Source organism: Symphalangus syndactylus, chromosome 6, assembly GCF_028878055.3.
Source record: "Symphalangus syndactylus isolate Jambi chromosome 6, NHGRI_mSymSyn1-v2.1_pri, whole genome shotgun sequence".
NCBI classification, from domain to species: Eukaryota; Metazoa; Chordata; class Mammalia; order Primates; family Hylobatidae; genus Symphalangus; species Symphalangus syndactylus.
Window position 1 is genome coordinate 118,262,098 of NC_072428.2, and position 17,197 is coordinate 118,279,294.

Here is a 17,197-nt window from a genome sequence, read left to right on the forward strand (position 1 = left end):
CCTGGTCTCCTGCAGTACCCTCAGGCTTACTAGGGTGGTGAAAAACTCCACCCTGGTAAATTTGTAGTCAGACCAGTTCTCTGCTCTCGAACCCTGTTTTCTGTTGTTTAAGATGTTTATCAAGACAATACGTGCACCGCTGAACACAGACCCTTAACAGTAGTTCTCCTTTTTGCCCTTTGAAGCATGTGATCTACTCCCTGTTCTTACACACCCTCACCTTTTGAAACCCTTAATAAAAAACTTGCTGGTTTGAGGCTCAGGTGGGCATCACAGTCCTACCGATAATGTGATGTCACCCTCGGCAGCCCAGCTGTAAAATTCCTCTCTTTGTACTCTTTCTTTTTATTTCTCAGCCAGCTGACACTTATGGAAGATAGAAAGAACCTACATTGAAATATTGGGGGCAGGTTCCCCCAATATCTGGTGCCCAATGTGGGATACTGAGATTACAAGCATGAGCAACTGCATCTGGCCTCTTCTTTTGATTTTTTTTTTCAAACTTTTACAAATGTAGAAACCACTCTTAGCTTTTGGGCAGTACCAAACCCAGCAGTGGCAGGTTTGGTTCACCAACATCATTTGCAGTTCCCCGCTTTACGTGATGGGTTTTGTTTTTTTTTTTTTTGAGACAGAGTTTCACTCTTGTTGCCCAGGCTGTAGTGCAATGGTCTGATCTTGGCTCACTGCAACCTCCACCTCCCAGGTTCAAGCCATTCTCCTGCCTCAGCCTCTCAAGTAGCTGGGATTACAGACACTCACCACCACACCTGGCTAATTTTATATTTTTAGTAGAGATGAGGTTTCACCATGTTGGCCAGGCTGGTCTCAAACTCCTGACCTCAGGTGATCCACTCACCTTGGCTTCCCAAAGTGCTGGGATTACAGGCGTGAGCTACCATGCCTGGCTGGGTTGGCTCTTAATGGAGTGGTTTGTTTTTGGAGCTGCTCTGCGCAGTGGGGACCAGAATAGGCCTGGGTTCCTAGCCCATCGCTATTCCTTACCAGTTGTGGATTCTAAGGAAAGTCATTTAACCTCCCTGGACCTTAGATTCCTCATCCCTTAAGCCCAAGGATAAAACAAAACAAAACAAAACAAAACAAACCAACCCATCATGTAAAGCAGGGAACTGCAAACGATACAGGTGAACCATGCCTACCACCCCACTCACAGGCTATGATGAGGAAAACGTGGCTACATCCGGGACCACCTCCCAACCCCCACTTTGTACATAGGAAATACGGAGTTGAGGATGGAGACCCACAGTGTGTCCAGAGCGTCCCCAAAGGCCACAGTGCCCGCCTGGAGCCTTCCAGAGAGCGCGCACTCCCTGGAGTGCCAGCCAGTTACAACTCGCCCTGAGGCTTGGAACTCGATTCTCCGAGTGCCAGAGAAGGGGTGGGACTGCAGAACCCCCAACCCCGCAGTCTGGGTCGGGGAGCCTGGCGCACTGCGGGCCGCTCCCTCTAACCCTGGGCTTCCCGGGCGTCCAGGGCCGTCGGGGCCGAGTCCCGATTCGCTCCCACCCCGAAGCCGCGCCAGGGCCAACGAGGGAGCTGCCGGATGCCCCAGCCCGCCCCGCGGAGCCCCTCACAGCCACCGCCGCCCCGGCCGCGCCCGGCCGCGCCCGGCGCGGCTCGAAGCACCTTCCGGAGGGGCCGCTCCTTGCGCCATAGTCACGCCGGAGCCTCTGGCGGGACACCGAGGATTTCTCGCTCCTGCAAGCCACCCCCAAATTTTTTGGAGGTACCCGAGGGTGCGCGCGTGGCTCCTGGCGCGCCGAGGCCTTCCCTCGAGGCCCCGCGAGGCGCACACTGCGGGCCCGGGGCTAGCAGCCGCCCGGCACGTCGCTACCCTGAGGGGCGGGGCGGGAGCTGGCGCTAGGAATGCGCCGGGGCCTGCGGGGCAGTTGCGCAAGTTGTGATCGGGCCGCTATAAGAGGGGCGGGCAGGCATGGAGCCCCGTAGGAATTGCAGCTCCAGCGGTTGCAAGGTAAGGCCCCGGCGCGCTCCTTCCTCCTTCCCTGCTGGTCTTTCTTGGCAGGCCACAGGGCCCCACCCGACTCTGGATCCCGGGGAAACTGAGTCAGGAGGGAGGCAGGGCAGATGGCTTAGTTCTGGACTATGATAGCTTTGTACCGAGTTCTAGCCAGAGAGAAGGCTACCGGGAGCTGGGGAGCATTGGATTTGCTGCTGGGCTGTGCCGGTGCCCAGAAGGCAGGACCTTGCAGAACCAGCCAGGTCCCTGGGAGACTGTCAGGCCCACCAACCTTGTGGCATTCACAGAGCTGAGATGCATTGGAAATTGCCTTGGGCACATCCCCAAAGATCAGGGTGTCCCACCCCAGTCTGAAGGAGATAAAGTTGGGGGTAGGAGGGACGCAGATGCAAGTGATCAGTCTCAGTCCTAGACATTGCCTTGCTCTGCGGGTAGGAATTCAGGCTTCATTTTCCAGGGAAGTTCCTGACCTCTGAATGGGAGAGGCTGTGTAAGGCCAATGTCTAGGAGGAAGGCAACGATGAGTAGAGGTGGGGGGAAACAAGTGTCAGGAAGACTCAAAATCTTCCAGAGAAATCATGCAGGGTCTTACCAGATCTGTCCTCATAGCCATGCAAATTGCCCTCTTTGCAATGCACACAAGGGAGCTGTCTCTGGGGGTCAGAACTGGTTATTAGGGAACTTCTAGCCAGGACTGCTAAACACGTGCTGTTGGCCCAGCAGGCTCACCCATAGCCTTCCTTCAGTCTGGGCTTGGCTTGGATTTCACTGTGGGTGCTGTCGCCTTTACACTCCTGTTTCTATAGTTTAAAGATAATGGTGCTTTGGGAAAGTGACTCCTTAAATACAGTTAGGTCCAAGTGAGACAAGTGGCCTGGCTGTCATTTCAGAATAGCAGCTTCGAAGAGGTGATTAATTTCTGTTGGAAGGGTGATCTTTGGGGAGGTGGGTGAAGAGCAGAGACTTGGTGGTACCGTTCCAGGAGCACAAGCTCTCTTCCTTCGCAGTGCAGAATGACCTCTGGCAGCCGGAGTTGTGTTTGTTCTGTAGGATTCTGAGGTGGGCCATGGGCAGCTGGAACTGGGAAGTGTTCCCAATCTCTTTCCTATTAGGATTGTCTGCAGAACCAAATATGGAGGCTTCTAGCAACGTGGGTGCTCCTGTTCTAATGCCCTTAGAAACAAGAAGGCCACACTGATCATTTCTCTCACTTAGGCAGGGAGACAAGGCAAGAGAGAAACAGTAGATGCTTTTAGGTTCTTTCCCTTCGCAAGCAGTTGTGGACATTGGGCTGAAGGGAACATTTCCACGTTGGCTAAAGGAGCGTCCTCCTCATATTTTGTACATTTTATACCCAAAATAACTCTTCTTGGTATTTGGGGAAATATTTTCCTCCCCCTCCATTCCAGGAAATGGCTCCAAGTGCCAAGGACAGAGCCAGGGAAGTTGCAATGAATTCCTGCCCGTCAGCCCCAGGCAGATGCCTTGCGAATCTGAGTGGCCCATGCAGAGCATGGAGGTGGCCGCCATGGAACCTGGGTCAATGTCCCACCCCCGCTTAGATGTCACCAGGGGCGTGGGAGCCAAGGAGAGAAGAGGGGCTCCAGGAAGGTAGAGTCCTTGTGTCTTGTGCATCTGTGAACAGCACTGGTATGATTTAAAGGAAAATTGAGCCAAATTCTCCGGCAGTCAGTTACCCCATCCCCACCGGGGTAGGAGTCTGGCAGCCGCAGCTCCATTCTGGCCAGTCGGCAGAGAGCCTTGAAATTCTTCTTTGTCCACACACTTGTCTCAGAGAAACAGAGAGGTTGTTTCTGCTTAAAAACAACACACTTGGTGTCTGGGCCCACAGACTCCTTTGCACTTATTCCACGTGTGACAGCCGATGTGCCTCGTTGCTTAGCACACAGCATGTTACCGTCTTTCCTGCTCAGTTTGTTAGCTCTCTGGAATGGAATCTATAATCAGTGCCCATACCAACATTTCACTAATATCATAGGAGATTTAGTCTCCATCTGGGTGTACATTACATTTGCTCTGGGGTGCTCCAGGCTGGGGGGTTGCCAAGGAAGAGAAGAGAAACCGCAGAGAAGATGGGAGGGCAGAGCAGGGGTCCCTGAGAAGGGCAGGGGTCCCAGAGTGCAGGAGCAGGAGCCAGGCTCATGAAAGGGGCCATGGGAGAGAGTACCCAGGGACAGCAGTCAAGATGGAGCAGAGCTTAGGAAGCTGAAGGGAATCCTGGCCTACCCGGGTGCTAGAGGGCACATAGGAAGAGCAGGAAGCAGACCAAGGTCCCCAAGAAAGGGAGACCTGGACACTGAAGCATTTTCTGTCTTTATTAAGACAACTCCATAAGAATTCCTGCTGGGCCAAAGTGAATTCTAGGATATGACTTTAAGATGGAAGCAAGTGAACCACTGAGGAGGTAGGTTACCCTAGTTAGCCAATGCAGATCAAGAATGGGAAATCTTTCATTTATTCATGCAACAAACATTTAATGAAGCCCTGCCGTGTTCCAGGCCTGTGATAGATGCTGGAACAGGTACAGGTGTCATTAATTGATCAGGGCAACCTCTCCTTGAGTCTTGCTGGAGCTTCAGATGCCCCTCACACAGAGCTCGAGGGAGCCTCAAAAATTGATCAGAGGCCAGGCACCATGGCTCACGCATGTAATCTCAGCACTTTGGGAGGCCAAGGCAGGTGGATCACTGGAGTCCAGGAGTTCCATATCAGCCGGGGCAACATGGCAAAACCCCATCTCTATAAAAAAAAATAAACAAAAATTAACTGGATATGATAGTGCACACCTGTAGTCCCAGCTACTCGGGAGGCTGAGAGGTAGGAGAATTGCTTGAGCCCGGGAAGTTGGGGGTCCAGTGAGCCTTGATCACACCACCGCACTCCAGCCTGAGTGACAGAGCGAGACCCTGACACACACACACACACACACACACACACACACACACACACAAGATTAGAGCTGAAACAGGAGTAGAAACCTATCTGTATCTCTGATGAGATCAGATCTTTCTGATGAACATAAAGAATGTAACCCCTGTACTCACACCCTGTCTGCCGGTTACATATGTTAACACGATTTCTCAGATGAGGCTTTTGGTTGCAAATAAGAGAAAATCGCTCATGCTGGCCCTGTGTTTTTCAAATTGTATATTGTGATCAACATTTGAAAAAAGAGCCGAGACTCTCAAGAGTGCATTAGCCATGGTAAGGGTGAATTTTACTTCTTGACACTTATTTCTCTTACATGTATCTATCTATGTCTCAAATGAAAAATATATTTAGAAAGTTGAAAGCTATCCAAGTGAGTATAAGAAAAGAGTATCTCGCCCTGAAGGCTAAGGACAGGGAGGGCCACCAGTCCTCATGAGGACCCAGGAACCACAAAGAAGGCTAAGAAGGAGCACAGGCAGTGACCATACTCTGGCTCAGTGGTTATGTGGGCTCTGGTCTCTCTCAGCTGTTCCATGCACATGAGGCCAAATGTGGCTACCCTAGAGCTTCTGAGCCCTCAACAGAGATGAACTGGACTCTGCAGCCCCACTCTAAATTCCTAAGAAAGAAGTTGATTGACCCAATCAGGGTCAGGAGAAGGAAGGGAGGAGGAAAGGGAGGAGAGAAGAGCCTCTTGGTCTCTCGCCTACCACTGGCCAGACAGTTGTAGCCAAGGGGGCTGGAGCATAAATGCAAACATAGCCACCAAGGGTTGTGTATGTGTGTGTGTGTTTCTCTGTGTGTGTGTGTGTGTGTGTGTGTGTGTGTATATGTGTGTCTCTTGGGTAGGTTAGATCTCCCAGGAGGTCCCTACTAAACAGACTTAAGCCCCCCAAATTTTAGCTCTCCAGCCTTATACACTCCACCCCTCTACCATATTGAATTTTCCCAAACCAACCATGGCTTTCCCTAACTCCAGAGCTTGGCCTGGAATGCCCTGCTTCCCCTCTTTCCCCTGGGGAATACCTGTCCTTCAGGCCTCAGTTCACATACTGCCTCCCTTGCAAAGCTCTCCTCCCATCCCCAGAGTCCCTCTTCCCCTTTGATCTTTGGATTCTATGCTTCTTCCCTCATAACCTCCACCAGGTTGTGTTAAAATGGGTTGTTCAAACTTCTGTCTGTTCCACTAGATTCTGAGCAACTTGGAGAACCAAGATCCAAACTTTGCTGCCTTTATTTCCTCCTTTGTTCTTTCCTCATCCCCAAGTCCCTTCCAACTTGGAGTTATGAAGAAAGGAAGGAAGGAAGGGTGGGAGGGAAGAACAGGAAGGGACCCCACAGGAGAATGTGTATAGGGAGAGGACTCAGACTAGCTGAAGCATTTCCCTCATAATTAATAGCAAATACCACGTTACCTGAATTTAATTCACAGTAGCATACAAAAGACTCACTTTGTTCTCCCCATTGCTGTCATCAGAGGGCTGTAGGCAGGCCTGATCTTGGCTCAGGAGGCCCTCCAGCCTGGATCTAAAGAGCAGCAGACAGGCCGGCCTCAGTGGCTCATGCCTGTAATCTCATGATTACAGGCCCTGTGTTTTTCAAATTGTATATTGTGATCAACATTTGAAAAAAGAGCCAAGACTCTCAAGAGTGCATTACCCATGGTAAGGGTGAATTTTACTTCTTGACACTTATTTCTCTTACATGTTTCTATCTATGTCTCAAATGAAAAATATATTTAGAAAGTTGAAAGCTATCCAAGTGAGTATAAGGGGAACACCTGTCCTTCAGGCCTCAGTTCACATACTGCCTCCCTTGCAAAGCTCTCCTCCCATCCCCAGAGTCCCTCTTCCCCTTTGTTCTTTGGGTTCTATGCTTCTTCCCTCATAACCTCCACCAGGTTGTGTTAAAATGAGTTGTTCAAACTTCTATCTGTTCCACTAGATTCTGAGCAACTTGGAGAACCAAGATCCCTCCCATGGCCCCTTTCATGAGCCTGGCTCCTGCTCCTGCACTCTGGGACCCCTGCCCCACCCAGGTACTAAGACTCAGGTGAACCAAGGAAGACTTAATGCTCACTCTTTTCTGATGCCCATGTTGGCATGTGTTAAGTCGGTTAACATTACGTTTGGCTGCATTTAGCAGAGACCCAAAAGAACAGTGGCTTTTAAAAGGCAGAGGATATGTCTCTCACACACACCCAGCACAAGTCCAAGACCAGCATGGCATCTCAGATCCATCAACCTCAGAAACCGAGCTCCTGCAGCTCCCTGCCCTGCAGGTGATAAGGTGAGGTCTTCATCCTCCTGGTTCAAGATGGTGCTAGAATGTTGGCTACCATATCTACAGTCCAGGCATCAGAATGGAGCAAGGGATGAAAAAGGAAGAGATGAAGGCACATGACAGGTTCCTGAGAGCTGGCACAGGACACTTCTGCTTATATTTCACTGGCCAGAATTTAGTCACATGGTCACACCTAGTTGGGAGACTCTGAGAAGTAAAGTATTTATTCTAGATGGCCATATCCCTACCTAAGACTTGGAGTTTTCTATGACTGGGGAAGAATGGAAGACAAGATATTGGGAAAGACTAGCAGCCTCTACTAAAAGGGTGATCTGTGTTGATGTGTGTGTGTGTGTGTGTGTGTGTGAGAGAGATGTGTGAATGAGCATGTGTGTTATGTGTTGTGTGTTGGTGGGGCAGATTCTTGCGAGCACTTTGCTCTCAGATGGACCTGCTACCAGTTCTCTCTGCAGACCCCCATAGGTTTCCCCAAACCTGGCCTCTCCTATTAGGCAGCCATACTCAGCGGCAGCTTCTTAGCTCCATGTTTTCAAGGAACCACAATTTATTTCCAGCATCCACTGAAGCATATTATCAGTGGTGATAGAGAGGGCTTGTAAAATTGTTTTTCCACTTAGGTATTAGAGGGTGGCCATTATTTGAGAGTGACTATGACCACAGTTAATCTGGTAATAAATTCTCTTGGATAGGAGGGTGTCATCAACACATGAATCTTAGAAAAGGAGGCAAGCTGATCTTGTGCCACATGGGGAAGACCCAGAGACACCAGGCGCCCTGTTGAGATAGCTCGTGGGAGGCAGTGGGCCAAATGCTTGATTCACAATTGGCTACAGGTAGTGTTGCCCAGCGTTTCAAGCCCTGCCTGGTAATTGTAATAATTTACTCCCCTCAGCCTGCTCTGGACACGCACACCATGGGCAGGGGCTTCACAGGTTCATCTCATTTACCCTTTTGAGCCAGGTGGTGGTGTTAGCTCCATTTTACTGAAAGGAAAGGATGCTTTAAGGAAGCATCTTGCCTGGAGACACAAAGCTAACAAGAGTGGAGCCTGCAGCTGGAGCCGCAGAGCCTAATCACTACACCCGCCCATCTGTGCTAGGGTTTCATGACATCGTATCGGGGATTAGCACTATTTAACTCTGTTGCACAAACATTTGGTGTATTACTCAGGTAACAAGTAGCTAATAGAGGAGGTTTTACTTTTTTAAGACATAAATTTGCCTTTTCCCAAATTACTTGGTACATAGTACTTTCCGTGTTTGAAGTTGAGATGTGGGTACAATACCGTAGCTTCATTCCAGAGCAGGGTATTTGTTTCCAAATGCCATGTTCCTAGCAGCTGCCCTTGACTGGGAATTGGGGTGTGATTTGGGCTTTTCCTTAAATCCTTGAGGGGCTGGAGGGGTGGGTGGCTCACACTCCTGCTTCCTGGATCTAAATCCTGACTCTGTCATGGACCTGTTTGACTTTGGGCAAGTTGACTCCTCTTCCTGAGCCCCATATTTTTCTCTTCTGTAAAATTCAGATTAAAAAAACATGGCTTTGATCAAACATTATAAATAATATATAGACAGACTGCTTGTTTTTATTGTATTGCCAGAAATGAATCCTACTAATATTGCCATCTATGGACAGAAAATATATTACCTGTTTTTCATCAAGACCCAGACGAGGAAGAACACAAAAAGCGGAGATTAATTTTACTGCCATCTCCAGAACCTTCATCCTAATATTTACTTACATTTTATTATTATTTCAGGCTCATGCACATACACTTAGCATGGATCATTGGCCACAGACTCACATACATTTAACTTTATTACCTTTTGCCTCATGTATCTCATTAAAACTTTGCTGCTTAATCAAGGATCTGCATATTATTTTAATTTTAGAATTCACAGTTCCAAGACTTTGAAAGTTTCAAGCGTTCTGGGTGAATGTGTTATGCTCTCTCCTGCCGCCATGTCTTTATACCCCCTGATTTCTCAGCCACTGTGACAACCACTTTCTAGTCTTAGTAGCCCATATTCAGTCCAATCCCCAGCTCAGGAGACACTTCTTCCGGGGAGCCCCCATGCGCTCTGGTGGTATCTTGTACCTGCCCTTTTTGCAAAGCTCTTTCCTCCTGGCTTAGAGTGGCCCATTGACCTGTTTGTTTCTCCTATTAAACTGTAAGGCGCTCGAGGGAAGAGAGCATCTGTTGTTCACCATTGCATCCTCGGTGCTGAGCACTGCGTCTGACATATTATTTAGAAGGTCAGTAAGTGCTAGTGGGATTCAGGCTCCCAGTGGGTGGGAGAGAAAGGAAGTAAGGAAGCAAGTGGTAAAGGCCCTCACAGAGTATCGGCAGGCGGGTGTGAGGGAGCAATGCAGAGGACAGGTGAGTAGCATAATCACTAATGATAGGGTAATGATAGAGCACATTTCACAACACCTTTAAGCCCTTTCACATGCATTAGATAATTTTATCCTCATAAAAGCCTAGAGATAGATCTATTACAGGGATGAAGGTGGAGTATTTTGTGGTTATGTGACATGCTTAAAATTACGCAGTGAGTAAATGACTGGGTTCAAACCAGACCTTGAAAGTCCGTTATTTTTCCCTTGAGCATGCAATGAAGTCTACATCATCCCTACCATGTCCATTTGATCACACCCTGGCCTCACAGCCCTGTGGTCTACAGGATACCTCATGGTGGTTTTATTGACCAGACAATAATCCTCTTCCTAAGGGGATGCATTTCATTAATACATATGTAGATCATGAATTGTCTTTGACTTTGAGGGGATGGTAGCCAGGGCAGAAAGCAAAGCTGATTTTCATCCCCATCCGGTAATGTGGTTGGTAATGTGGCAGATGGGTGTATTCTGAGATACCGGCTCCTTGCAATGTGTGGTTCCTTCTGTTTTCAGGCCCAAGAAGCACATCCTGGGAAGGAAAATGCATTGGGGAACCCTGTGTGGATTCTTGTGGCTTTGGCCCTATCTTTTCTACGTCCAAGCTGTGCCCATCCAAAAAGTCCAAGATGACACCAAAACCCTCATCAAGACAATTGTCACCAGGATCAATGACATTTCACACATGGTAAGGAGAGTATGTGGGGACGAAGCAGAACGGCAGCCAGCCCAGCACTGGCTCCTAGTGGGACTGGACCCAGATAGTCCAAGAAACATTTATTGAATGCCTCCTGAATGCCAGGCACCTACTGGAAGCTGAGAAGGATTTGAAAGCACAGGGCTCCACTCTTTCTGGTTGTTTCTTTTGGCCCCTCTGCCTGCTGGGATTCCAAGGGTGGGTGGTTCTAATTCTAAACCACTCCAAGAACATTTGATTTTGCTACATGTTTCCATTTAAAAATCATAGGATTTGGGCTGGGTGTGGTGGTTTGTACCTGTCATCCCAGCACTTTGGGAGGCCAAAGCAGGAGGATCACTCGAGCCCAAGAGTTCGAGACCAGCCTGGGCAGCACAGGGAGACCCCATCTCTACAAAAATAATAAAAAATGTTAGCTGGGCATAGTGGTGTGTACCTGTAGTCCCAGCTAGGGGAGGCTGAGATGGAAGGATCACCGGAGCCTGGGAGGTTGAGGCTGCAGTGGGCCCTGATCATGCCACCGTGCTCCAGCCTGGGTGACAGAGCGAGAACCTGTCTCAAAATAAATAAATAAATAAAAGTCATAGGATTTGATCAGGCATGATGGGTCACATCTGTAAGCCCATTGCTTTAGGAGGCCAAGGCAGGAGGATCAGTTGAGGCCAGGAGTTCAAGACCAGCCTGGGCAACATGGCAAGACCTCTCTCTCTAACTTTTAAAAAAATAAAAATTAAAAATAAGAAAAAAATCATGGGATTCTCTGATATCATGAGGCCTCACGTGCTTATTTTCAACCTACCAAGGGGAAACCCAGGCCTCAGAGATTAGCTGAGCCACATGGAGGCACAGCCACTGTCTCTTTCCTTCCTGTCCCCTCTGTCCCCACCTTCTGCACTCACCTTCCTCCCTGACTTCACTTCCTTGAATCTTAGTGCCTATGACCAGAGGGAGCCGTGAAGTTCCTTGTGTCCCATTGGCAGGTGCAAGACCCCAGCAGCATCTCCTCAGGGCCTCTATCCCATCTCTAGATGTGCTTGTCATTAGGGTTCTTGTAGTTCCAGCTGATCTCTGGCCCTGCCTCTCAAAGATACCCAAAAGAGCAAGTCTACTCTTTTTCACATTCAACCCTCTACTGATTTGCAAATAGCAGTCAGTGCTGACCCTGGTCTTTTCTCTGGGGTCCAGCAGGCCTAGACCTTCAGCCATTTTCCTGATGAGGTCTGTATTTGAAATTAGGAAGATTAAGTTTGAATCTTCACACTTCTGATGTCTGTGAGATCTTCAGCAAGTTCCTTAATGTCTTTAAGCCTTGCTTTCATCATCTGGATAATGGGGATATCACACTATTCACGAGGTTGTTATGAGGCCTAAATTAGCTAAAGCAAGTGAATCCTTGTTACCCCCTGCATGGAGCTCTCTGGAGACTTCCACATCTCCTGGTCATTGTGGGTGTTTCATGGTGGTCTTGGGCAGTTAGGGAGAAGTTAGGTGTCCAGAAGCAAAGATGGCTCAGAACTAGATAGAGTCTTGGGCACTTTATAGATAAAAAAACTCTTGTCTCCTTTAAAAATAATAAAAAATATTAGCTGGGCGTATTAGCCACTCAGCAAGACTGCATGTGATAGACCCCGAGTGCCCCACCTTAGGTGGTGTCAATACACGATATCACAGGAGCCCCAGGTGGTAACCACGGAGGTGTCAGCCTCAGTGCTGTGGGCAGATGGATGGGGAGAGCCCTCCTGGAACTGGAGTCACTGGAGCAGGGTTGGGGGGCCTCACTGAGGGTACGGCCTTGATCTCTAAGGAGGAGGGACTGCCTGGAAAAGCTGACTGGGAGGGAGGACTCGGCTGGGGGTAGAAGGGACTAAGGAAGGCTGGGGGTGGGGGTGCTTATGGAGGACCTCAGATGCCTAGGGAACAGACTCCACTAAATAAAACATAGGAAACCATGGCTGGTTCTTCAGCAGAGGCCATGTAGAGAAAGGAATGATTGGCTGGGTGTGGTGGCTCAAGCCTGTAATCCCAGCACTTTGGGAGACCGAGGCGGGTGGATCACAAGGTCAGGAGGTCGAGCCCATCCTGGCTAACATGGTGAAACCCCGTCTCTACTAAAAAACAAAAAATTAGCCGGGCGTGGTGGCGGGCGCCTGTAGTTCCAGCTACTCAGGAAGCTGAGGCCGGAGAATGGCGTAAACCCGGGAGGCGGAGCTTGCAGTGAGCCGAGATCGCGCCACTGCACTCCAGCCTGGGTGACAGAGCAAGACTCCTTCTCAAAAAAAAAAAAAAAAAAAAAGAGAGAGAAAGGAATGACCTAGGAAAGTTGGTCTGAAAGTGGAGGGAAGGATGGTGTGGGAAGAGCAGGAATCTCGGAGACCAGCTTAGAGGCTTGGCAGTCACCTGGGTGCAGGATACAAGGGCCTGAGCCAAAGTGGTGAGGGAGGGTGGAAGGAGGCAGCCCAGAGAATGACCCTCCATGCCCACGGGGAAGGCAGAGGGCTCTGAGAGCGATTCCTCCCACGTGCTGAGCACTTGTTCTCCCTCTTCCTCCTGCATAGCAGTCAGTCTCCTCCAAACAGAAGGTCACCGGTTTGGACTTCATTCCTGGGCTCCACCCCGTCCTGACATTATCCAAGATGGACCAGATACTGGCAGTCTACCAACAGATCCTCACCAGTCTGCCTTCCAGAAACGTGATCCAAATATCCAATGACCTGGAGAACCTCCGGGACCTTCTTCACGTGCTGGCCTTCTCTAAGAGCTGCCACTTGCCCTGGGCCAGTGGCCTGGAGACCTTGGCCAGCCTGGGGGGTGTCCTGGAAGCTTCAGGCTACTCCATGGAGGTGGTGGCCCTGAGCAGGCTGCAGGGGTCTCTGCAGGACATACTGTGGCAGCTGGACCTCAGCCCTGGGTGCTGAGCCCTTGAAGGTCACTCTTCCTGCAAGGACTACGTTAAGGGAAGGAACTCTGGCTTCCAGGTATCTCCAGGATTGAAGAGCATTGCATGGACACCCCTTATCCAGGACTCTGTCAATTTCCCTAACTCCTCTAAGCCACCCTTCCAAAGGCATAAGACCCTAAGCTTCCTTTTGCTTGAAACCAAAGATATATACACAGGATCCTATTCTCAGCAGGAAGGGGGTCCACCCAGCAAAGAGTGGGCTGCATCTGGGATTCCCACCAAGGTCTTCGGCCATCAACAAGAGTTGTCTTGTCCCCTCTTGGCCCATCTCCCCCTCACTGAATGCTTCAATGTGACCAGGGGTGATTTCAGAGAGGGCAGAGGGGTGGGCAGAGCCTTTGGATGACCAGAACAAGGTTCCCTCTGAGAATTCCAAGGAGTTCCATGAAGATCACATCCACACACAGCAGGAACTCCCAGCAACACAAGCTGGAAGCACATGTTTATTTATTCTGTATTTTATTCTGGATGGATTTGAAGCAAAGCATCAGCTTCTCCAGGTTCTTTGGGGTCAGCCAGGGCCAGGGGTCCCCCTGGAGTGCAGTTTCCAATCCCATAGATGGGTCTGGCTGAGGTGAACCTATTCTGAGTGACTCAAGGCTTGGGTTCGTCTGAGCAAGGGCTGGCAAAGGTGGCTGTCCAGTTAGTTCTCTCGTAACTGGTTTCATTTCTACTGTGACTGATGTTAAATCGCAGTGGTTGCAATGTTATTGCCCTGAGTGGATCTCCAAGGACCAGGTTATTTTAAAAAGATTTGTTTTGTCAAGTGTCATATGTAGGTGTCTGCACCCAGGGGTGGGGAATGTTTAGGCAGAAGGGAGAAGGATCTAGAATGTGTTTTCTGAATAACATTTGTGTGGTGGGTTCTTTGGAAGGAGTAAGATCATTTTCTCATCTTCTGCAATTGCTTAGGATGTTTTTCATGAAAATAGTTCTTTCAGGGGGGTTGTGAGGCCTGGCCAGGCACCCCTGGAGAGAAGTTTCTGGCCCTAGCTGACCCCAAAGAGCCTGGAGAAGCTGATGCTTTGCATCAAATCTATCCAGAATAAAATGCAAAGGGCTGAAAGCCATTTGTTGGGGCAGTGGTAAGCTCTGGCTTTCTCCGACCACTAGGGAGTGGTCTTTCCTGTCATGGAGTGACGGTCCCACACTGGAGACTGCGATCTTCAGAGCAGGGGTCCTTGGTGTGACCCTCTGAATGGTCCAGGGTTGATCCCACTCTGGGTTTATTACATGACAGTGTTCCTATTTGGGGCTTGCATGCCAAATTGTAGTTCTTGTCTGATTGGCTCACCCAAGCAAGGCCAAAATTACCAAAAATCGTGGGGGGTTTTACTCCAGTGGTAAAGAAAACTCCTTTAGCAGGTGGTCCTGAGACCTGACAAGCACTGCTAGGTGAGTGCCAGGACCCCCCAGGCCAGGCCACCAGGATGGCCCTTCCCACTGGGGGTCACATTCAGGAAGATGAACGAGGAGGTTTGGGGTTTGCCGCCATCCTACTGCTGTGTTTTTGCCATCACACAGTGGGTGGTGGATCTGTCCAAGGAAACTTGAATCAAAGCAGTTAACTTTAAGACTGGGCACCTGCTTCATGCTCAGCCCTGACTGGTGCTATAGGCTGGGAACCTCACCCAACAAACATTAAGATTGAGGCCTGCCCTCAGGGATCTTGCATTCCCAGTGGTCAAACCGCACTCACCCATGTGCCAAGGTGGGGGATTTACCACAGCAGCTGAACAGCCAAATGCATGGTGCAGTTGACAGCAGGTGGGAAATGGTATGAGCTGAGGGGGGCCGTGCCCGGGGGCCCACATGGAACCCTGCTTGCACTTTGTAACATGTTTACTTTTCAGGACATCTTAGCATCTATTATAGCCACATCCCTTTGAAACAAGATAACTGAGAATTTAAAAATAAGAAAGTACCTAAGACCATAACAGCCAACAGATGGCAGGACCAGGACTTTAGCCCAGGTCCTCTGATCCCCAGAGCATTACGTGAGCCAGGTAATGAGGGACTGGAACCAGGGAGACCGAGTGCTTTCTGGAAAAGAGGAGTTTCGAGGTAGAGTTTGAAGGAGGTGAGGGATGCGAATTGCCTGCAGAGAGAAGGCTGTTTTGTTGGCAGGTTTGGTGTGTGGAGATGCAGAGGTGAAGGTGTGAGCAGTGAGTTACAGCGAGAGGAAGAGAAAGAAGAGACGGGAGGGAAAGGGCCATGTTGAGACCTTGAAGGGTAAAGAAGTTTGATATTAAAGGAGTTAAAAGTAGCAAGTTCTAGAGAAGAGGCTGGTGCTGTGGCCAGGGTGAGAGCTGCTCTGGAAAACGTGGCCCAGATCATCACAACCACCTAATCAGGCTGAGGCGTCTTAAGCCTTTTGCTCACAAAACCTGGCACAATGGCTAATTCCCAGAGTGTGAAACTTCCTAAGTATAAATGGTTGTCTGTTTTTGTAACTTAAAAAAGAAAAAGTTTGGCCGGGCGCAGTGGCTCACGCCTGTAATCCCAGCACTTTGGGAGGCCAAGGTAGGGGGATCACAAGGTCACTAGATGGCGAGCATCCTGGCCGACATGGTGAAACCCCGTCTCTACTAAAAATACAAAAATTAGCTGAGCGTGGTGGCGGGCACCTGTAGTCCCAGCCACTCGGGAAGCTGAGACAGGAGAATCGCTTAAACCCGGGAGGCAGAGATTACAGTGAGCCGAGATCACACCACTGCACTCCAGCATGGTGACAGAGCGAGATTCCGTCTTAAAAAAAAAAAAAAAAAAGTTTGTTTTTAAAAATATCTAAATAAAATAACTTTGCCCCCTGCTCTCTGTTTCCTGTCGCCGTTCTTGGAGGGGCTTTGGGAAAGCTGTTTGTGTGTGACAGGGCAAGGCCTGGCTGGCCCCCATCCATCACTGGGGTCAGCTCCGCCCCAGGCTTGGCCACGGCCAGCCGCCAGTTATTCAGGCAAAAGGATTACCCTGTAAAGAAAACAGAGCTGGGTTTGGACGCTGAGAGGACTGGGAAACAGGTTGCAGGGAGGCGCAGGAAGCACACACCAAGACCCAGAGAGAGGCCTCTGTGCTATCCCAAGGAATGAGGACAAAGAGAGGGGTCCTCGGGACGAAGGGATCCACTTCGGGGAGGCCCCTTAACACGGGACAGAGCAAGGACAGAAAGAGGCATCCACTGGGATGGAAGAAGGACAGGATCCACAGGGAAAGAGGGATGAGGGGAATGAAGAGAGAAGAAATAAAGAGTTCAGCATCACCTTATGATGCAACTAATTTGGCACAATGCCCAGCACAAGGCACCCCTCCATTCTGATTTGGTGGCCAGAAGAATTGAGATTCTTGGGCCGGGCACAATGGCTCATGCTTATAATCCAGCACTTTGGGAGGTCAAGGCGGGCGGATCACTTGAGGCCAAGGGTTCGAGACAAGCCTGGCCAGCATAGCAAAATCCCATCTCTACTGAAAATACATAAAGTAGCCAGGCATGGTGGCACGTGCCTGTAATCCCAGCTACTTGGGAGGCTGAGGCAGGAGAATTGCTTGAACTTGGGAGGCAGAGGTGGCAGTGAACCGAGATCACGCCACTGCACTCCAGCCTGGGTGACAAGTGAGACTCTATCTCAAAAAAAAAAAAAAAAAAAAAAAAATCGAGATTCTTGAGATTCTTGGATAGCAAGCCCATTATTTAACATGTAAGCAAATTCTTCAAAAAGCTTAAAACATACCTATAAAAGGTTAGACTCCTTATTAGTATTCCGCTTAATCTTAATTTGTTCAACAAACCATTCTGAGTTCAAATAGAGGTCCAAATCAACTGTATAAAAGGTAACTTTGAGATAATGAAGAAAATTTAAATGTGGGCTCTGTTTTCTTTCTTTCTTTTTTTTAA

General features: G+C 49.4%; 1 protein-coding gene across 1 annotated transcript; it reads left to right on the forward strand.

Moving 5' to 3' along the window:
• The first annotated feature begins 1,964 nt into the window (after nt 1-1,964).
• LEP (leptin) lies at nt 1,965-16,121 on the forward strand. Its single transcript, XM_055281456.1, has 3 exons — nt 1,965-1,993; nt 10,169-10,340; nt 12,905-16,121. The coding sequence occupies exons 2-3, from the start codon at nt 10,197-10,199 to the stop codon at nt 13,262-13,264; spliced, it is 504 nt and encodes a 167-aa protein (XP_055137431.1). The 5' UTR covers nt 1,965-1,993; nt 10,169-10,196; the 3' UTR covers nt 13,265-16,121.
• The last annotated feature ends 1,076 nt before the right edge of the window (nt 16,122-17,197 follow it).